The 21,685-nt window shown below is 40.0% G+C and overlaps 1 protein-coding gene across 1 annotated transcript in view; it reads left to right on the plus strand.

Moving 5' to 3' along the window:
* The first annotated feature begins 11,458 nt into the window (after positions 1–11,458).
* LOC145406463 (uncharacterized) overlaps positions 11,459–21,685 on the plus strand; it is a 181,794-nt gene continuing 171,567 nt past the window's right edge. The window contains exon 1 of the mRNA XM_080277618.1: positions 11,459–11,969. Within this exon, the coding sequence (XP_080133744.1) occupies positions 11,810–11,969 (160 nt within the window). The 5' untranslated portion in view covers positions 11,459–11,809. The remainder of the gene's footprint in view (positions 11,970–21,685) is intronic.

The raw sequence follows: 21,685 nt of genomic DNA on the forward strand, positions 1-21,685 counted from the left end.
ATTACATCTTTCTGATTATATATGAGTTTGCTATAAGGATATTAAATTTGTTGTGTGTGTGTGTGTGTGTGTGTGTGTGTGTGTGTGTGTGTGTGTGTGTGTGTGTGTGTGTGTGTGTGTGTGTGTGTGTGTGTGTGTGTGTGTGTGTGTGTGTGTGTGTGTAAGATTGCAGTAATTTTTTAAAACAACAGGTTACAGATAACACCCGCTACTCCAAAGCAGCTTAAGAAAATGATATAGTTGGTACCGGACTCAGTTTTCTCCATGCCTACCACATCAACATTATCAGTACTACATCGTTTTGGATTAGTTACCTCTCGTTTTACCCTCTCATGGACAGACAACTTTAGTATTTTATCGAAACTATCACCAGACGATTTTATTCTGTAACTTGTCAGTATAGGAGTCTGAGAGGTTGGAAAATATCGCCACTAATCATTTAATGGTCGGCATAACTTCAGCATTCTATTCCTTTATTCAGCTAAGCCACAAGATCCAGAGAGTAATATCCTCAATTTCACATGAATCGCGAACTACCATTTCTTACTGAAAAATAACGCAAACCACGTTACTTCGCGCAATGGAAGGGGTTCATCGCCCCCTTCTCTCCCTCGCCTCTTCTTCCGTCGCTCCACTCCTCCTCCCATACCCGCCATCCCCTCTTATCTGTGTGTGTGTGTGTGTGTGTGTGTGTGTGTGTGTGTGTGTGTGTGTGTGTGTGTGTGTGTGTGTGTGTGTGTGTGTGTGTGTGTGTGTGTGTGTGTGTGTGTGTGTGTGTGTGTGTGTGTGTGTGTGTGTGTGTGTGTGTGTGTGTGTGTGTGTGTGTGTGTGTGTGTGTGTGTGTGAGTCCCAACCACCAACCATCCTTTCCCTTCTTCTCTCATATCATCCCGTTTGCAGTTCTCAGCCTTTGGGACAAAATGTATTTTCCTGTTTCTTTTCATCCAGAAGTATAATTGGGGACCTGCATATAGTATCGAAGATTGCTGGTAGTATAACAGGGTAAGATGGGGAACTGGCGAAAACTGACTGAATGCCATAATAACTTTCGTGTAGTCGACAGGAATTAAGTTGCCCTTTTTCCTACGTGCTGACAAACTACCTGATGCTCCTCTGTATCATACTCCGAAACCATTATTCTTATCGACTTAGGAGGCTTTGTTGCAGTTCTGGTTTAGAGAATCATTACACCTAATTATTTTCTTATACGAGACCGATGTTAAAATTAAATCGTTCAGTATGATGACCTTAGATATTAATTAATTTTTGGTACTTCAAGACGATTTCATACAACTCTGGACAGACCACCCGAGGTGAAGTGCATGGAAAAAAAAAATCGTTCTTAGGTTGAAGACGATAAATAAAGAAAAAATATTTGTTTCTTATTGTGGAGAGTCAGGCAAAAGTATTGTACGGATTTGAGTTTAATGGGAAAGAAGTAAAATTCACACAATATTCCAGGCGCGTGTTAACCCACTGGCTCCCAGAGTTCCTGTGCGAAGGATTTTGCTGAAAGAGTGCTGGACGTACCGTCTTCCGCCTGTCGGCTCATAGTTGCGAAGCTCATAGGTCCCTTCTCCATGGTTCCCTTCTTTATTCAGTTTTGAAAATGTCCAGTTCCGTCCTATATTGAGGACACTGGGCGCTAATGGGTTAAAACTGATCTAAGCCTCACTAAAACGTATCATGTCGCTAACACTATACTGAAACTCCTACAATAATTTTGATGGAACCTGTAACTCATGATACCGACTCGAATCCCCTCAGTACGATGGCATATATCTGATTTTATTCTAGCTACTTCTAGACGATTTAATTCATTATAGGGAGACCGCTTGAACTGACAGGGTAAATCGAGGTTTTATCTAACCCCAGTATAGCAAAGTGTCTCCTAAGCTGAGCAAAATTGTCCGGTTGCCCGAACAAAAGACAATACATTTTTACAGTACGTCAACAGTGTAAAGCAGTAGTAGCAATTGCCACCCCGCGCTCATCTGGACGTAAGCTCGGTGAACTGCAGGCTGAAGTTGCTCTATTCCCACAGTCCATCAGCCTCCTTTCGGGGGTTAAGGAAGCAGCTGAGCGACGTTTGTATATCCAGGCAGATGAGCCGCCCGGTGATAATGCCACTGCGTGAAGGCGACATTCTGTAGCACGAAGTGAAGGAGTAAAATTATGGCATATGGTCCAAGCCGACTGTCGGGGTGAAGGCCAGGTACTTCGAGCACTGACTAAAAAATCCCCAAAGACAGCGGGAGTTTTTCTGTCATTCAGTGCCGTAAGGGGCGCGGGCCGACCACCTACCCTTAGCCTCTCTTTATCATGACGTACTAAAATAGTCCATTTGTGCTTTCTCCGGATGACTTTATTCGACTTTTGGGAGACGTTTCGATCTGCGTTAACGAGATCCATCCTTACTGAAGATCCTATCTAAAGTGAATCAAATCGCATGGAATGAACGAGAACATGATAGAAGAAAGACGATCCAAGGTTTCAGGGATTAAGCGTACCGGACTATGGTAGGCTTCAGTGGGCAAGGTCGCACTTTTCTCTTCCCTCATCGTGCTTGACGAACTTGGAAGCAATTGTTCTTGAGTTTGCTTTCTTTACAAAATCTCCCCTGAATGAAACGAAATAATATAAGCAGCATACTGTTACCGAATACGGGACCAGTATTCTAGTATGCTTAGTAGGCCTTCTAGCATCTCTTCCGTGGCGATTTGCATTCCATATTACAACTTATTATTCTCTCGTACAGCCATGAGCAAAACTTCTCTCACTATCCCCAGCTAGTAACTTGTCCTGCATGCCTTCCATATTTCTCATCTTTCCCTAAACGTCACAGTCTCTCTCCTTTTCACACGCCTTTATTGAGTGTTTCATGTTGCTATCACATAAAAGCGACGTATAATAACACCTTCCATCGCCGCAGCCGCAACAAAGGTGTCGATGCACATTCGCTCATGGTTGTAAGTCATTTACATTTCTTTTATATCAACAAACACTGAAAAAAATTGCCTAAAGAAATATATCAATGTACATAAATATAAAAGTGGACTGGTAAGGAATAGGAGCTGGAGAAACTTCCTAGCGAACGAGAATTCGAGCTTACTATGCTCTGTTCCATTTAACTATACTCTTTTTACTCTAACTTGGCCCAGATTTTCGTCCTTTTGCACCAAATTTCACGTAGCTCAGTGGCAGAAAAAAGTCAATCCTGAGACTCTGTATTCTGTTCATAACACTTTCCATGACTAGTACCAAATTTTAGTGTTAATCTACTGCTACACCTCAACATTCAAGATGAAGTGATGGCAGTTTTTGGCCAGGTTAGAGTAAAAAGAGTATAGGCGTAAAACTGCCGTCTCCCCACCTTGAATGCCGTGCCATAGCAAGAGATTAAAACCAGAATATGATGCTAGTCACGAAGAAAAATGTATGACAGTGATGTACAGCCGTATTACAAGTGTCCTATTCTGTCGCTCAGGTACAGGAAGTTGGCTGTAACACGACAAAAATCTCCGCCAAGTTATGGTGAATGAACTAGTGGTGTAATGATGTGGATTTATATATACGGACAACGGACCACTCTGGCAGGCTTCCCTCCGTGTGGGCAATTTCAACGACACTGATTATTCACAAATTACACGTACCATCAATATAAAAATGGCTCGGCACCCTGGGCTCGGATAAGACGTGAAATACTTCGTCTCTGGTTTCACCGCTAGTGTTGGCATGCCTGTTTAATTTACAAAAATAGTTGAGTTGTCATGTAGTACAATGTTAATATGACGAATCCAGCTATATATCGGTTAAATATAAGATAACTACACAAATGAAGGATACAATGCGACATATCCGTACCATTTTCCGTAACTTTTTGTCCGTGTATCATAATGTCTCATACTGAAAGGATGCCGATACTTTTTCTATTGAGAGTACAGTCGCTGACAAAATCTCTCCTCTTCTTGGCGGGAAACTTGGCCAACTGCGAGTTTGGGGCTACAGGGAAGTTGAAAAAAATCGACATTAGTAATTTCCTCGGTATCAGCACAAATCGCATTTAAAATGGAAAAAAAAATCGTATGAACATAACCTACGATGGTAAATCAAGTACTTTACGCGCTAAACAATGTTATGCTTCCATTCTGACGAAAACTGGGAAAGAATAATATCGAAGACCGTTCATCTTTTCACAGTGTTGAAGAAACTGCTTGCTATGTTACTCTTTTACGAAAAATCGAAGTATTAACAGTGTTCTGCAAGTACTCAATATTGTCAAAATTATTTTCACTCAATATTTATCAATCATAAATGCGAATTAATGTAATACGGCCCAAATTATCTATGCCAATATTTTCAACCTCCTCGTTGGCCAAATTTTGAAAGTGGTCAATTACGAAACTCTTAGGCCCGTAGTTTCGTCAGATCAGGCGACTCCCTAACACCTCTTCCTTAACGATTCATTTTTAAGTATGGTTGATTAATATCCTTTTGCACGTAATGTATGTAAAGTGAGGCAATATCACAGGAATCCATATATCGCAGAAGAGGACAGTAAGGTGCAATTAACAAAATAAATCGCATAGGGAAAGGTGTCAGGGAGCTTCTTTAACCGACAAGAATAAAGGCCTTACATAGTATTGTGAAAAGCGTGTTGGGTTCCGAAGATCGCGTCACTGGATTTCGAAAGTCACTGTTCAGGGTTTATTTACTTCACAACGATGACGCCTTTTTAAAATTTTGTATTTCCTACTTCCAGACGTTTCTATACTGCTTAGGAGCGACACTTCAAATTACTGAGGTTACATCAACCCCTTCAGTACGAGACCTTTCTTATGCTGAATAAAATCGTCAGGAGACAGCAAAGAACAAAATTAAAGTACGTCACCAAATCGAACGGTTTAATCGTCTTCCCGTGGCTAAAAAATGAATAAATGAATAAATAAATAAATAAGTACATAAATAATAAAAACCACGGAATCTTGGTTCTGGAGAAAACGATAATCAAAATAAATATAATCTTTTCCAAACTGGATTTATATAAGATTAATATAGCTCTTTGACGTTAAACAATATAAAATTAAAGGTTCGAAAATAGCGATTAATTAGTCAACCTATGTGCAAGATACTATAAGTGGCAGATGGACGTAGGGTCTGTAAGGAACTGAAATTTAAGTGACATCATCATCATCATCATCATAGTTAACACACTAAACTTTACTGGGTCCAGGGCAATGGCTTATTTATGTTTTTTGTTTTTCCCCTATAAATCCCTCTCCTCCTCCTCTTCCTCCTCAGTGGATATAACATATGTCTATCCTATCGGTATATATTTTTCTCAGATCATTTCAAGCATTAAAAACCAATTACGGAAAATCCCCGCAAAATTATAATACTTCCTATTTTCTATCTTTTCTACACACGTTGGTTCGATCTTTGGCAGGCTTAGTTTTTCTTTTGATTCAATTGGCTTCCTTTAATGTGTACTTTCTGCGCACTTTTATGTAGGTTATTGTCTTCATGTTCCCCACCTTCCCCTTATTCCACACTTCCTTTTTTCAAACATTCAATGGGCCGAGAATGTTTACCTACAGCGCGATACTGTAACTGGACAATGATCCCTAATCCCTTTTTAGTTTACTTAAGGCCATTTGCATGGGAGAAATTTGACTAGTAATCAAGGAGACTCATTCCTACCACATAGCTAAGAAATACTACATTCCATGCAACCATTGTTTAGTATTCAAGCTGTGAGTTGCCCAGTTCCGCCAGATGAGAACAAATCAGCTATATTAAAAAAAAAAAAAATCCTCTTGTACAAACCCGGATATGACCCTGAATGAAGAGGGAAAAAACAAGGGGGGAAGGGGAGGGGACGCAAACAGGAAATTTATTACCGGAGTGCTGAAGGAAAGTTGACCACACCTCCATTCATTAATCATTGAAGTCAATACTTTTCTTTATTTTAATTTGGCCTAAAACAGGCAACTCTTCATCTTTAGTGCCGAGCTGTAACACAAGATTAACACCGGAATATGGTACCATCAAGAGGAAATGCTATGGAAAGGATGGAGCGCCGTAGTGTTGTCTTATTCTGCATCTGAGCTACATCAAACAAACTACAAACAGACGAGAATCAGGGCCAAGTAAAAATGAAATAAGTATAGCAAATAAATTACAGATCTGAGGCCGTACTGACAGAAGATTACAACCAATTTGTACGAAAATGAAGTTAACTAAACAGTAAACTATTTATACAGGTCATTTTGACTCATATCCACAGCAATGTTCTAATTGGATTGTGAAGTGCTAGGTAGCTCTATAAAGCAGTTTGATAAATAGTTCTCTTTGGTTATTAACATTTATATTCAGTTTAATTTTATTGTGAAGTGTAGTTGTCTAAGTTAGCGCATTTCCACAGATTATACAGACAGATAGACAGATAGATAGACAGATAGATACTTAGACAGATAGACAGACAGATATATATACACATTTTATATATATATATATATATATATTCATATTAGTTTTGACTTTCATTTAACTGTGAAGTGTTTTGGTAGCTGTATGAATGAAGGCAAACCTACGTACAAGCAATCATCATCTAACTTTAGGAAAGTCCCATAAACACGGCCTCCGGAAATATGCACCAGTTTCACTACATTACACAGACAAGGATCCCAGATGAACTGAAAGAATATAAAGAACCAAATGAGAGTGAGACCAGCTAGATTAGAAAAGAACAGCTAGAGTGAACAGAGGAATAAACACTGAAATGACACATTCTTAGGCTCCTGTACTCACTCCCAGCTGAATACAATCGTATGGTGTCAACTGCATTAGAATACGTGTGATGTCCCAACCGTGAGAAGGCACTACTAGTTCTTCCATTGACTTTTTTTTTTTTTTTTTTTGGGGGGGGGACATAAATTAGACAGTCTGCTCCTTGGAGGCCATCAGTCATCCTATGTGCAACAGACAGCGCCAGACACTCTCTTTGCACTTGTTGAGAGCCAATACCCACAGTCCATACTGAATGCATGCTCAGGCTATCCGCTGCGACAATAATAGCAAGGGTGTTTTCATTACCTGTCCGTGGGTCTTGTGAAAGATCAAGTAATTTCTTCAGTCCAATGACATATTTATTATATTTTACTTTCGTTTCACCAGACAATTTTATTCAGCTTTGGAGACAATTACAAAACTGTAGGGGTTAGATACAACCTTCATTTACTCCTTTAGTATCAGAGGTCATTCCTAAGTTAATAAAATCGCGTGGAGGCAGCAATCCCATACTACCGAAATAGGACGCTGGAAGGAAGGAGTGAACAAAATCCAAACTGACCACTTGCGAGCTTTGGGCTACAATGAAGTTGAAAAAATTTGATCCTGATCATTTTCGTAGTATCATTTTTTTTTTTTTTTTTTGATAATCTACCGAGTGAAAATAGCTTTAACTTAACATCAAGCGCTTGCTGAACAATGTTATGCTTCGATTTAGCCGTAAATACAGAAATAAATATGCATTTCTTCGAGTACTGTGAAAAGATGGACGGTCTTCGATATTGTACTTTCCTCATTTATGGCAAAATGGATTTATAACACTGTTTAGCAAGTGGTTGATATAACAACAAAGAATTTACACACCATATTTACTTATTTTAGACGAGACTTGCAAACAGTACGAAATTATCAGTGTCAATTTATTAAATTTCCTTGTAGCCGAAAGGATGGAAGCGGTCAATTCCCAAACTTTCCAGTCGCACTCCGGATCGAGGCTTGCGTCTACCCGGTCAGCAGCTCTGCTCTCTGCCACTCCATCACCACCTCTCCTTTCCTCTTCTTCATCATCTTAACCTTATTTCCCACTGATAACTAGGGAAGTTAGCTTAAGCTGAAGAAGAGGTTTAGAACAATGCCTACTTACTATACGATGGCCATTTATGAACAACCAGTGTTTTACTAAGTACTCATCATGCCCCAGAATAGGAGGCGCATCCATCTAATTTACATCCTGGTCCCAAACAGAAGTACTGGGTGAACAAGAGAATCCAGAGAGAGAGAAAGCAAGCGCAAAAATAAGAACTAAAGCTCCATGAAGCAGGGCGATGTTTTTATTTTTCTTTATGTGTTATTACGTGTTATTCTTGATTCCGGTGCATGATTTGTATACTGAGTGTAGGAGAACCGCCCGACTAGTGAAAGGGTTAGTGAACTTTACATCCAAACACTCCACCTCGAAAACTCTCTCCTCTTTAAGCCGTTTGGGGATAGGAAGAACATTATACAAACGTGTTATTGTGTTGTTGTAAAGAGGGTTAACAGAGTGCAATGTGAAGTGACCGAAACATCCATCTATTCAGTTCATATGCATTTTTTACGGTAAATTTTCCTTCCCTGTTTGCAGTTACTACTTCAAAAACGCATGGATGAACCTGGACCCAACTTCATATTACAAATTCCGTGTCGGAGTTATGATTGTTTTGTTTAAGGAAGACCGTGAAAGGGAACATCAGAAACTCCCCATGTATTTTGTTCTTCTTGCAGAAACAAATCTTATTTACGAGATACAACTGATCGTAAGTCTAACTGTGAATTCAGGCCCTCTGTCATAATAAGAGTACAATATGATGAAGATACCAGGGGCTACAAGCATATACATCTATATATTTACTGTGAAGAATATCAAGGAATACAGAAGTTTTCCATATCCTAGTTACGAGAAAGAATTAATTGTAAGTTAGTTTCATGGTATGGTCGTGAATGATAAATTGCAACACCAGCTGATGATGATACCAATGGCCAAATGAATACCAATGAGCCAAACAAAATCAAGGAAGGCAGAAATTTTTTATGTTTCTCATTCCTCCCGTACAGATTAAAAAAAAATATATATTAGTTACAAGGGGCAATGTATCTTAAGTTAGTGAACTCAAGGCCTTGATGATGACACAATTGGCTACACGAATACCCACCTACATGAGTCAGAGAAGATCAAGGAAATCTGCATAAACTGTTGTCACTTTCTTTTTCCTTACAATCTGCCTCCATTTGTCTCGGAGATAATGTTGATTTATTCCTAACTATCTTCCATTGTAGAGCCGTAAGACGTACGTGAGCGTGGCCGGGTGGCAATTTTTTCCCAACGCCAGGTGTGTCAGTTAGATGTGTCAATAAGTGTGTGTGTGTGTGTGTGTGTGTGTGTGTGTGTGTGTGTGTGTGTGTGTTTTATTATGTCCTTGTCGTGTCTCCTTGGTTTGCCCAATTCTCATCATCTCTTTCTTTCCGTGTCTCTTTTTCCCCTGTTGTTCCGTTGCTTCCGGGCACTTGGGTAATGGGTTCATAAGATTTTCATAGTAGATTAGAGAAGGGCTAAGCCGGTAACTGGCGGGGCCATCTCAGGCGATTACTGTGAGGGAGCACTTCGTTTGACTCCTGACGGTGATTCAGTCAAGTATGGTTGCACCTGTTTGGTATAGGTCCACTAATGACTGGAATGCACAAGCCTGTTCGCAACGGCAAAGTAGTGTTCCATCGACGAAACTGTAATATTTTTCATTATGAATATATACAGTCATAAATAATCTCTCCTACAACCTGTCCTAATGGACAGTCGATTTCCAGTTCTTTGTTTGAAGCTCCTTTTGTCTTGATGTATCTAAGCAATTAATTGTAAAAGCAAAGCTGAAACGGGATATTCTCAATAAACAGAACCTTGCTCTCTTGTGTCTTTCCTCTCGGGTGTGCCAGTGGACATCCTTTTACCTCCTGTCCTGCTTCTGACTTTCCGTCTTGATGTCTTAGTAAATAGTTGTAAAGATTCAGGTGTACCCTTGAAAAGGAATGTACAGATTCATGTACTGTCGTTTCTATACGTGTGTTTGTAGACATTCATTTCCTTCCTTTTCCTATTTGTTTTTTTTCTTTGCTTTTTTGTCGTGATGCATCAGAGGAACAATTTTTGCAGCAAAACTGCATGCAGGACAGCATTTATTATAAATGGACAAACTGGTGCAGGAGTCTCACACAAATGATGGTAGTAGGCTATACATTAACTTTTTTCTGCATCTGTCTCCTCAGTCTTGGAAGACTTTTAATACGCTGTTGTAGAGATTGAACTGTACTTTATTATGCACAGAATAAACTTAAGCTTAATTAGTCTTACATCCCTCGCTAAGAAACACCCAGTTCCATCATTCTTAGTTTCGGTCTCTCCCTCCCTCTTGAGTCTAAGTAATTAGTTCCACAGAATAAGTTCCATAGGAGACTCTTTTTCTGTCAAAATTATTACATCATAATCACACCCTTCTAAACCATGTACTCATATAAACTTACTGTCTCTCAGTACGAGTATAGATATTCTATCCCCTCCTTTCCGTTTTTGTCGCCTTTACTCCTAGTATCAAAATAACGACTTGTGGGGACTAAGTTATACAGGGAATATCATCATCATCATCATCCCAATCCTCGTACCGTCTCTTCTTCAATGAGTGCTGGTACAGCTAGTACATAAATTCTGCTAATCCATCCATTTGCTGTGTGTGTCACTCCCTCGGGCTCGATGCATCTGTCACTGGTTGTTAAGACCAAATTGTACACAGGATGTTAGCGAATTATAAACTGAATATACAGTTCATTCACCGTAACTTGTCAGAAGTTTTCCTTCTTTTGTATCTCATTTTTCCGTAGTTCAGTGGCAAAATAAGGCAATACAAGTCTCTACATTTGTTCCACAGCACTTATCCTTTACTAGCACTATATTTTAGTATTACTCCTTCTTATAGCCCAGTATTCAAGCTTTATTGATGGCAGTTTAAGACCATGTTAAAATGGACAGAGTACAGTAGGGATCCGACTCCCTCCTTCCCTGTTTCTTTCAATCTGTCTTGACGCTTCCAAGTAACTGGTCGTAGAGACAAAGTTGTACACGGGATAATGTCCATAATGAATGTATAAACTCATGTATGGCCTCTCGTACAACTTGTTCTGGTAGACATCCATCCATACTGCTCATCTCGCGCGCCCGTCCACCACACCCGGGGTACAAAGTCCACATTGTTCTGTGTGCGATTAATGTTCCCCCACACGCAAGTAAGCTGTGGATGCACATGTGTGTGTACGTTCATGTGTGCGTCGCTTTGGGAAGAGCGTGTGCAAGGGTGGTGAGAGCAGTGCATTCCTCTACCAGCAAGCCCGGGAGTGAGGCAGAGAGGGAGAGCGAGGGCAGCACCGGCCGCGTGTGACGTTTTCGTACATTGAGGGCGGAACCTGAGCGAATTCTCATCGACGAGTGGCTGATGCGCGGCGGAGGGGCGTTCCTGGCCTAGCTCCGCCCCCAAGGAAGTGATTACATCGCAAATGCTGTGTGTGTGTGCGATGCTCGGGCAGGCTGGAGTTCCCGGGTCTTAGTGGTGTTCTATTTGGACCGGTCGTCAGTTGTGTCGAGGTGCTGCTGGGTTGCCTCGTCTCTTGGTAACCCGCTGTGACGATTAGGAACCAAGCGAACCCCCCCTAAGGCTCTACCTCGATAGGGTGATTAGCTCCAGGTGGAAAGGAAAATAATTAAAAGAGGATTGGTTGAGAGACTGGCTATTGCACACACACACACAATCAGCGCCATGTAGTGGGGGAGGCGTCCGGTGAGCATCCTGACTGGTAAAATCCACATGAGGTGCGCACGGCAGGTTGGTCCGTCTAGCGCTGACCACATCACTCCTTTACCCCTGTACGGCCTCCCTGTGCACACACCCTGACTGTACCGCATCCTCGCTAGTGTACCGACCGTCAAGAGGAGTGTCTCAGAATGGATATGAGTGGCATGGACCAGGCGGGGCAGGCGGCGGCGGGAGGCTACATGAACCGCTGGTACGACGGGTCCGAGGGGGGTCACTCCGGACTGCACCAGGACTACTACAACAGCATGGCCCAGGCGATGCACTGCGCCTACGGGAACAACATGGCCGGTACGTGATCTACTATACAGCGTTCCCCATAACCTGGCGAAGATCCTTTGCCCCCTTCAGCTCAAATGATAACCAAGTCTAGTCAGACTCGAGGGATGATCCGACTAGTGACGAATCAAACTCATTTCTTCCTCATAACCAAGGCTCACTGAGATTCATACAACCACAACCTAGTGCTCAAGTTTTGATAATGGTGCAGTTCCGTCAGGTACTGGTATAAATAAACAAACAATACTAGTGTCATTTTATGGGGGAGGGGAGTGTATGAATCATGGGTTGCCACCATCAAGTAGATGAACGTCTACGCAGTGAAACAACGGTACCACACAAATATGTTCCATGTTTAAAATTTTGATCTCATTTGGGGGGCGTGTATGAATATTTGGGTCGCTAATTTAGCATCAGTGTCAATGTCTGCAGAGTGTAAATACAATGTCGTACCAAGACATTCCATGTTCATTTCACATAAACTATGCACGACGCATTAAGATTTTTATAATTTCCTCAAAAGTACAGGACTGACCATGGGTCTGTTTCAGGAAAGTAAAATCATAGTAATGTAAGCTTGGCAATCGCATGTTTTTAATTTTATTTTCCTCATCCACGGACGTTTTGCAGGAAAGGAAAAAAATAAACGCTAATGAGACATGCCACACGCATATATGATTTTAATTATATTTCCTTCAAGCTACAGCTTCATCGACAGACATGCTGCAGGAATGAAAAAGGCTTGTAATCTCTAATACGCCTATGAAATTATACAACAAATGCATCCAGTCTCCTCCGCTTCTCACCCACGCCCATAATAGGTATACACTTCTCCCAGGCAGTGGGCGGACCGGCAATTACCCTCCCTACTTCCCGTCCTTCCCCTCCCATACTCTCTCTGCCCTTCTCAATGCCTCTATCCCTCCCCCCCTCTCCCTCCCCAAGCCCCTCCATTACCCTCCGCGCTGTACCCAACCTTCTCAGCGCCCGTGGGGAAAGTAGAAAGGGACTAAAAGGGGATTATATCGAGAGGAGGTGAGGCCCGGACTGCTCACCTTTCCTCTCTGATTGATTGGCGGTATGTCGGTCCTCCTATGCCTCCCAGAATCATTACCTATTTCTAAATCAGATGTGCCTTGACACTCTTGTGCTCCTATGACTCACTCTCAGCTCAATTCAACAGTGTCCTTAGCTGGAATAAAACACCAGAGTCGATCCGAGCATACTAGGATTAACGATATCACTTTTAACATTCAGATTTAGACCCATGAACTCTCAGCTGAAAAAATAATCCAGCGTTTGGTAGAGTAGAACACTAGTATTACTCTGAGTATGGGAGAGTTAATACCTACAAAACTCCGATAAATTTCCTATTAAAAAAAAAAAAAAATCTCCAGAAAGACAGCGGTCATGAACAGAAGACAGAGAAAGGCATCGAAATAGGTACAAGTGGACTGCGTGATTCCAGACGGGATTAATCAATTGAACCCGGTGACGTTCTCTGTATTTTATTTCCTGTATCTTCGAACCATTTAATTAAGCTCATGCGATACTTTACAAACTGATGGGGTTAGAAATAATTTCCATTAGCATCTTCTCTACGACGAGGGGCGCCTCCGAAGATTGATAAAATAGGTTGACTTTTGGTTGAACAAAGCGAGACATGTCGGCCACGGGGTGATGGGGTTAATGAATTTCCCCAACACTGGACTCGGACACTTTATAAGGGCGCGCCCAGGGTCAGCGCCCGTCATGAACCCTTTCACTGCCAAGACGTATTTTATTTCATTCAAGCTACCGCCAGATGGTTATATTCACCATGACACAGACCTCCAGTGCGAAGTGGGTGAATGAAAGCTATATCTAACTTCTATTTCAGTTTGAAAAGTCTCTCCAAAAGTGAATATAAATGTCTTGTTGCTGAAAGAATAATAATAATAATAAAAAAGACCCAGTTGAAGAGAGAACTCCTTCAGTTCGGAATGTCAGTTTGTTTTACTGTAGCTACCACCTCACTGTTAATTCGGCTTACGACATTTTTTTCCGCTAACTGTAGGTGCTAGATATAACATCCATCCACCTCTTAAATATTACTTTAAAAAATATTGAAGGAGTTGATGAAGAGGTCTGGTGAAGGCAAGAACAAACTATAGAAAGACGTCACTGAACTGTAGGGGTTAAGCCAGCCTCGGGGGGGATTATCCTATCTTTCGAATAATATGGATCCGATTATTCACGAACGGAGATCCCACACGAGCTGAATTCTACGGAACGTCTCCACTATGACATCTTACATCATGTATTAGCCTTGCTATCTGCTGGCGATTCTATTCAGGCACGGAGATATTTTTCGAACTGAATCAGGGTGATAAGTGTGCATTCTGCTTAAACTGTGAACTATCATGGCTTCTTTAGTCACTGTATTCTAGCTATCTCCAGGCGATATCATTCAACTTTGGAAAGACTTTCCGAAGTGGAAGAGAATGCATATAGTTTTCATTAGTCCAGTCACTACGATTGAGGGAGAGCGCGCCGGCAAAAAAAAAAAAAAAAAAAAATGCTCTGACCCAGGCTGGAACCTAATGAAATACGAGGTCGTCGGCTTGAAGGGGTTTATCGTTTAAGTATAATGACTAAGGTTTTATTTTCTTGACTCTACCAGACGATTTTACTGACATGGGCAGACCTTTCGAAGTGAACAGAATTGATGGAGGTAACTTCAAATTCCTTCATTGTGAGGCGTCTCTCAGCCCACCTTATCTGATGACGTATTTTCTCTATTTTTGCTGATACCAGGCGGTTTGATTGAGCTCAGGAAAGACTCTGCGAACTGGGGGGAGCAAATGCAGTGTTCGTTAATTCCCCCACTAAAAAGATGCTCTCTCATTCTAATCAAAATCGTCTAGTTCCACCGAATATAAAATGCACAGTAGAGCGTCAAATTGAAGGGGTTAGAACTGAATGAAATCGTCTGGTGGAAGCCGATGTGAAAAACACAACCCACCACCAATTACATATTCTTCTACTATTTTTGCTAACACAGGACGATTTTACTCAGTTTAACATTAGCGCGTTGCTGTGAATGGATTTAATACAATATATATATCTAACTCTTACGGCTCTAAAGTTCTATCCTGTTAGGTGAAAAAAAAATCGTATAGAAAAATAGAAAAGGAAAGAAAAACTATCCACAAATATCATCGAACTGAGGAAACGAAAGGCCTCTGCTCTCAATTTCACGTAATCAGATGCGGTGGATATGCACCCGATGATCACGAAATATGACCAATTATGCTGAAACCTCACATGGTCGGGACACTTAGCGTTTTATTCCAGCTAACGCAAGACGATTTTATCCATCTGAGAATGAGTATAGGAGGCGGAGATATTTTATGCTCATGCTGTTGTGGTGATAAGACATACTGTATACTACAAAATTACGCTGCATAATATGGCTTGGGACGAATTTTTCATGCTTTCTTCTTTTTTCCATCAGATCCAATAAATATTAACGAAAGGAAATGCATGACGGGGTGAAAGCTATTTAAGGTACTCTGTTCTTGGCAGCGGTTTTCGTTTGATAAAAGGCCAATAGTCACGAAATACACCAGATTGTTCCTAAATTTCTGTTTTACACAAAGGTCTAATTATTTATCAAAGGAAATCCAATGTGCGATGAAATCTACAGTACATAATACTGTGTGCTCCTGCTTTCCTAGAAAATTTCAACGCTAAATATAATGCAAAGAGAACGAAACATGGCTAGGGACAAATTATTCTTCAGCTTTCTGTCTTACACTCAATTATCTAATTAATTCCAAAATGAAATCAAACAGTCGACGAGTGCTCCATTACGGGTCTTCTGTTCTTAGCATCGTGGTAACAAATTGACGCTGGATATATGCACTACCAACACGAAAGACAGCGAGGTACGTATTCTTTTTTTTTTTTTTTTTTTTTTTTTTTTTTTTGCGAAAACTAATAGGATTATTCAAGGAAAGGAATGAAATATGTGGTGAATCTGCTTATAGTTATCTCTTCTTCGAGGTAGCGAGTTATCTGAATTTATACACAATTATTAGCGAATTTTAACTAAAAACAAATGACTCCTAAATCTACAGGAATTTTACCCAGATAAGGAAAATGTTGTTTAGTGCTTCCAGATGTGGGAGAAATATTTCTACTAGGACAATTAATATCTGTAATATGAAGGCATGATTCTAAATTTCTGTTCTACGTTACAGCCTCTTATTCACATTGTATTTGACTTCTGGGTATTTCCCGACATCTCTGTCACTGAGACTGAAAAATGTATTATGTAATGAATATAGTTTGGAGTTTTCTATTAAATGCCATTATTCCCTTTACGCTTGGTAATTGAGTGTTTTGGATATTCACACAAGAGGATTTTACACGAAGAGGATGTTATTGTGTGATTGATACCAACTCTTTTTCTTTTTTTTTTTTACTCTTCCTGAAATATAAAAACAAAACATTAAAAAATAACAAATTTGTAGGTCAGACTACAAAGAGCGGACTACAAAATAAGAAGTGTAAAAGAAGTGAAAACAAGCATAGTTAACAATAAACCAATTAATGACACCTCTACTAACTTTAATCGAACAACACAGGCCACAACACTAACACATCATCGGGGGTTTTTAACACATCACTCAATTACTACGAGATATACTATTTTCCACGTGTTCTTACAGTTCTGGTCGATATTCAACCACGCAAGCGAATAAATCTCCCGCTGTTACCGCTGCAACTACTATTTCTACACGAAGATGAGGGTATCCAAGTGCATGCAATTGCAGGGAAACCACATGCAGGCAACTGACAAACAACAGACGAGTGTAATTTACCCCGACCTTGAGTTCCCCACCACCCGACACTGGCGCAGAGACATCAAAACCCCTGCGAGGTTCAGGGTTCCCAGGCCGGAGTGTTATTAGTTCCATGGGTGGGCTTGTGATGGTTCTAACACTTTCGTCATTTAGCTTTCACTGCCTCTGGGTTCCGTTCATCGTATCTTAAGATGGAGTGAAGAAGGCGATGATGATGATGTAGACGACCTTTCTTGTCATTATTATTATTATTATTATTATTATTATATTATTATTATTATTATATTATTATTATTACATTATTATATTATTATTATTATTATTATTATTATTATTGTTATTATTATTATTAAAAAAGGTTATGATGATAGTGACGACGATCTTTGTTATCATTACTATTATTATTATTTTTTTTTTTTTGTCACAACCACCACCATCATCATTAATATCATCATCATCATTACAATCAGTATTTTTATTAGTTTTCTTAAAATACCTAGATTCGGAAATTGAATGATGTGTGAGTGATTGCGCGGGCCATTTCACTGAGCATGCTGTATGATAGCGCTCAGGCCGGAGTATTCACCTTTTTATTATTATCGTCGCTCGTGGGGCCTTCAAAGCTCTGAGTGTTATGTGAGTGACTGCGTGGACCATTTCACTGGGTATGCTGCTTACTAGTTCATACACATCTGAGCTTTCTTTCTCTTTGTTTCTATACCTTACAGTAGCCCATCTTTGTTGGGGGGATTAAATGTCGGTAATAATAATAATAATAATAATAATAATAAAACTATTACTATTATTATTATTATTATTATTATTATTATTATTACTTCCTACGCTCCTCATGGGGCAACGTAGGATTGGATGATGGATGGATGGATGGATTATTATTATTATTATTATTATTATTATTATTATTACTGGTATTATTATTATTATTATTATTATTATTACCACCGCCACTACCATTACTACTGTCACTGGCAAATCAAGCAACCTAAAGAAACTTGACAAAGTATCTGAAAAGTCAGGAAAAGTATAATTAACATCTTCCTCTCGAGCAAACCATCACTGACTCGCTATTCTTTGCTTTGATGATGAACTGATTTAGCACTATAATTACCGTGATAAACCCTGACAGATAGCTGGATAAAATACTCAGAAATCCTAGTACTGCGGCATATGTGACAAAAGGACATGTGCCATATTAACTACCTGACGTCTTTAGGAAAATGGGTGATGCTGGAGTCATAGGTTGAGTACCATGGCGTCTTTTTTTTTTTTTTTCCTGGCTACCTATTCAGTTCACGAAAAACGACTACGAAATCATTAAAAACAACCTACATCAGACCTTTCGATAAGATATTTTTGTTCTTATCTGCTTCTTCGTAGTTAAGTACTTTTTCTTTGTTTCTGTATCCTCCCTCACTCACTTCTTGGGAAGGAACTGGGGGTGGAATGCTGCTGATGATAATAAAGAGGAGGGCAAGATTGAGGATGATGGTATTACTGCTACAACATTTGATTTGATTCAGTTCTGCGATGATTTCTCGTAGTGAAGGGGTGAAAGGAGGTGATTACTGGATGAAGGATAGTAAAGGTAATTGAACAGCCTACCTTTTGCACGTGCTGGATCTTGTCCCTGTCAAAAAGTGCCATGGCTCACAGGATAAGTTAGGGAAATAATGAATTGTTCCTGTTCCATTCACAGTAAAATACAAAAAGAAAAAAAAAGTCTTACGAGATAGCAACGAGAGAGAGAGAGAGAGAGAGAGAGAGAGAGAGAGAGAGAGAGGAACTATATTTCGTTCTCTCCCATTAATTTTGCTATCCATTATGTACTAACAGAAAACCTATAATGCCGTTTCGATCTTGCCTAACACTGTATCATAGTATCAGTGCCAGCGTTCAGTTGGAACATAAATTACTTTCTCTAGTATTATTGTTAATAATTTTGCTTCTACTACATATTACGACAATGACACAAGAGTTACGGTTATCATCAAAGTGATTGTACAAAATAACTTTTATCACAAAACACTATATACTTGCAGACTACTGTAATTAATGCAGTTCCGTATCGTATCGTATTCTTTTTTCTTTAAGGTATTTGTGTTTTTCCTTAGCTTGCCGGAATACCGCTGCACCAAATGCATACACATGAATTAAGTTTTTCAGGTTTTCGTTACCATCAATACTTCTGTAAATATATTTCATTATCCACTCACTTGATGTACAGTAGTGCTGCCTACTTCTTCCGTGGCCTTTATCATTCATTTTCTGTGCCTGCCCTCCGCTCTTCCTATCTCCCATCTTTCCTGTCACTTCTTACTGCTTTTCTTTCCTTTACAGGTGGCTTTACATTGAGTGACAAGTCAAATGGTTTCCTGTAAGCCAAAAAACCATTTACAACGCTGGGTGGTAACCATATAACCAAACCATACGTGCTGCCTACGTGTCAACAAGTGGGTTGGTGGAGGGTTAGTGCCCCTCCCCGTAAAACAAATAACTCAAAGTCAAATAGCCACTGAGTGACAAGTCAAATGGTTTCCTGTAAGCCAAGAAACCATTAACAACGCTGGGTGGTAACCAAACCATACGTGCTGCCTACGTGTCAACAAGTGGGTTGGTGGAGGGTTAGTGCCCCTCCCCGTAAAACAAATAACTCAAAGTCAAATGGCCAACCCCTACGGGATTGTGGCGTCTGGCAATAGATAGATAGACAGATCTGTAAGTTATATTATTAATACAGTAGTCATGGTTTAATTATACTGTGACAAATGAATCCATTCATTCTAACAATTAGAAATACTGAAGAGGGCGTTATCGTGATTAATGCCGCGGCTGGTGAAGATTATTTATTTATTTACTTAGAAATTAACACAGTCTCCCATCACCCACTCTCAGCTGAATAACACGGTCTGGCGTTGTCTGCATTATGATACTTAGAGCTGTTCCGTCCATGTGAAAATTAATGGTGACAATATTTAACACTCAGGCTCCTATGACTGACTCTTAGCTAAATGAAACGGGGATAGAATACTAGATCAGTCCCAGACACAATGAAATCACTTAATACTCGCCTCCTGAATTTATGTCTTATTCCACACGCATCACCATCATTCAACTGCAAACAGAAGGTAATATTATGTTTATTACGAAGAGTAATGATCGGAGGAAAACTGTAAACACTGTACTTGTATATTCTGTAATTATATACCTTATTATCAGCGAACTCTGTTTACTATCTGCTTTATCAACGTTGATATCTCAATTAGCTATAATTTTCATTATTTGCAAATCAACATTCTCACGCGAAGAAGCATCCCTCTCTCCCCCGACAGCAGATACCACTGTCACATATTTTTTACACATTTTATCATCATCATTATCATCATTATCATCATCATCGTTATCAGCTTCCTAATATCCACTTTATAACACTCTGACAACGATGACGCATTTTTTTTCTGTACTATGAACAGTTTCACTCAGGAGTCCAAAAGCAGTGTGGGGTTAATCAAAGGCTTTATATAACCACTCATTTCTGAAGGTTTCTACAAACTTGAATAAAATCGCATGGGCATAGCAAGAACGAGGTGTAAAAAGACGCTATCGTAACGAAAGGATAAAAGACACATACTCTTATTACACACATATCTTTCATAATCATCATCATGATCATCATCAAAGAACACGAAACAGTTCACATTTTCGTGCTCTACTCCTGTGCCTCATTCTTAGCAATAAAATCATCTGGTGTTGCTATGAATAGGATATAAGAAGTGCACTGACCATGGAAAGCTTAGCAGTGATAGTACTAACACCTCGAGCACCTACACTCCCTCATACCTGACTATAATTTGTGTTTTCTGGAAAAGGTTACAACAGATGATTTAACCACAGGAAGGGTCAAAGGCTAGAAATTAAAGTCTTCAGTATGATTGGTACAAGAAATCAAAGTGTTCCGATTTACACAGACCAACCTCGTAAATACAGCGGGTGTAAATGTATCCGGGAGCAATGACATTGGGACCAATAGTATTCCGATGCTCCCAGATTGCTGACCTCGTGTTAGTGTAATTTCCCTTTTATCTGGCCATAAGCATCACACTGAAGAGCATGTAATAAATTGTCACATACCTCTGTTATCGTTCCATTATCCGTCTCACAGTAAAACGTGGAATAATAGGAAATACGAAGACACTTCTTACTATCTTGTTGTAGGCTCGCAGAAACATACCGGGCAACAGTAAACGGAACACACCGACACATATTCCCTCAGTAACACCGAACAATGGCAGAAGTACAGACACACACATTCCTGCTCTCCCTCGTGTTATAAGTCTCATATACACAGACACAAACTGTATCCCTGTTATTCTTTTATCGGTCGCATAACAACTTACAATATATCAGTGAGCGGTCTCAGCACCCACAAACATCCCAGAACTTGGCCTCACAGTAACACAATATGTATGGAATATATATATATATATATATGTATGTACAGTAGGTAGGTAGAGAGGTAGGTATGTAAACAGGTCATAGGCTGAATAGATACATGCACGTATGACTGCTGCTGGGAGAATGTTTTGTTAGTCCTCTCAGTACGGCGACGGCTTACTTTGTTTTATTCTTTCCTACCACGAATGATTTTATTCAGCTTAGGGTGAGAACACTGCTATAAAGGAAATATATCCCTTTCGTTTATATTGCTGGTTTAGTCTTGCTTTCCCCGGAAGATTTTTTTTCTAGCTCGGGGAGTCTTGGTGGTGAGAGGATTAACACACACACACACACACACACACACACACACACACACACACACACACACACACACACACACAAATCCCTCTATATTAATATGAT

Source organism: Coenobita brevimanus, chromosome 70, assembly GCF_032717465.1.
Source record: "Coenobita brevimanus isolate Jiangsu-jjx chromosome 70, ASM3271746v2, whole genome shotgun sequence".
In the NCBI taxonomy this organism is placed as follows: Eukaryota; Metazoa; Arthropoda; class Malacostraca; order Decapoda; family Coenobitidae; genus Coenobita; species Coenobita brevimanus.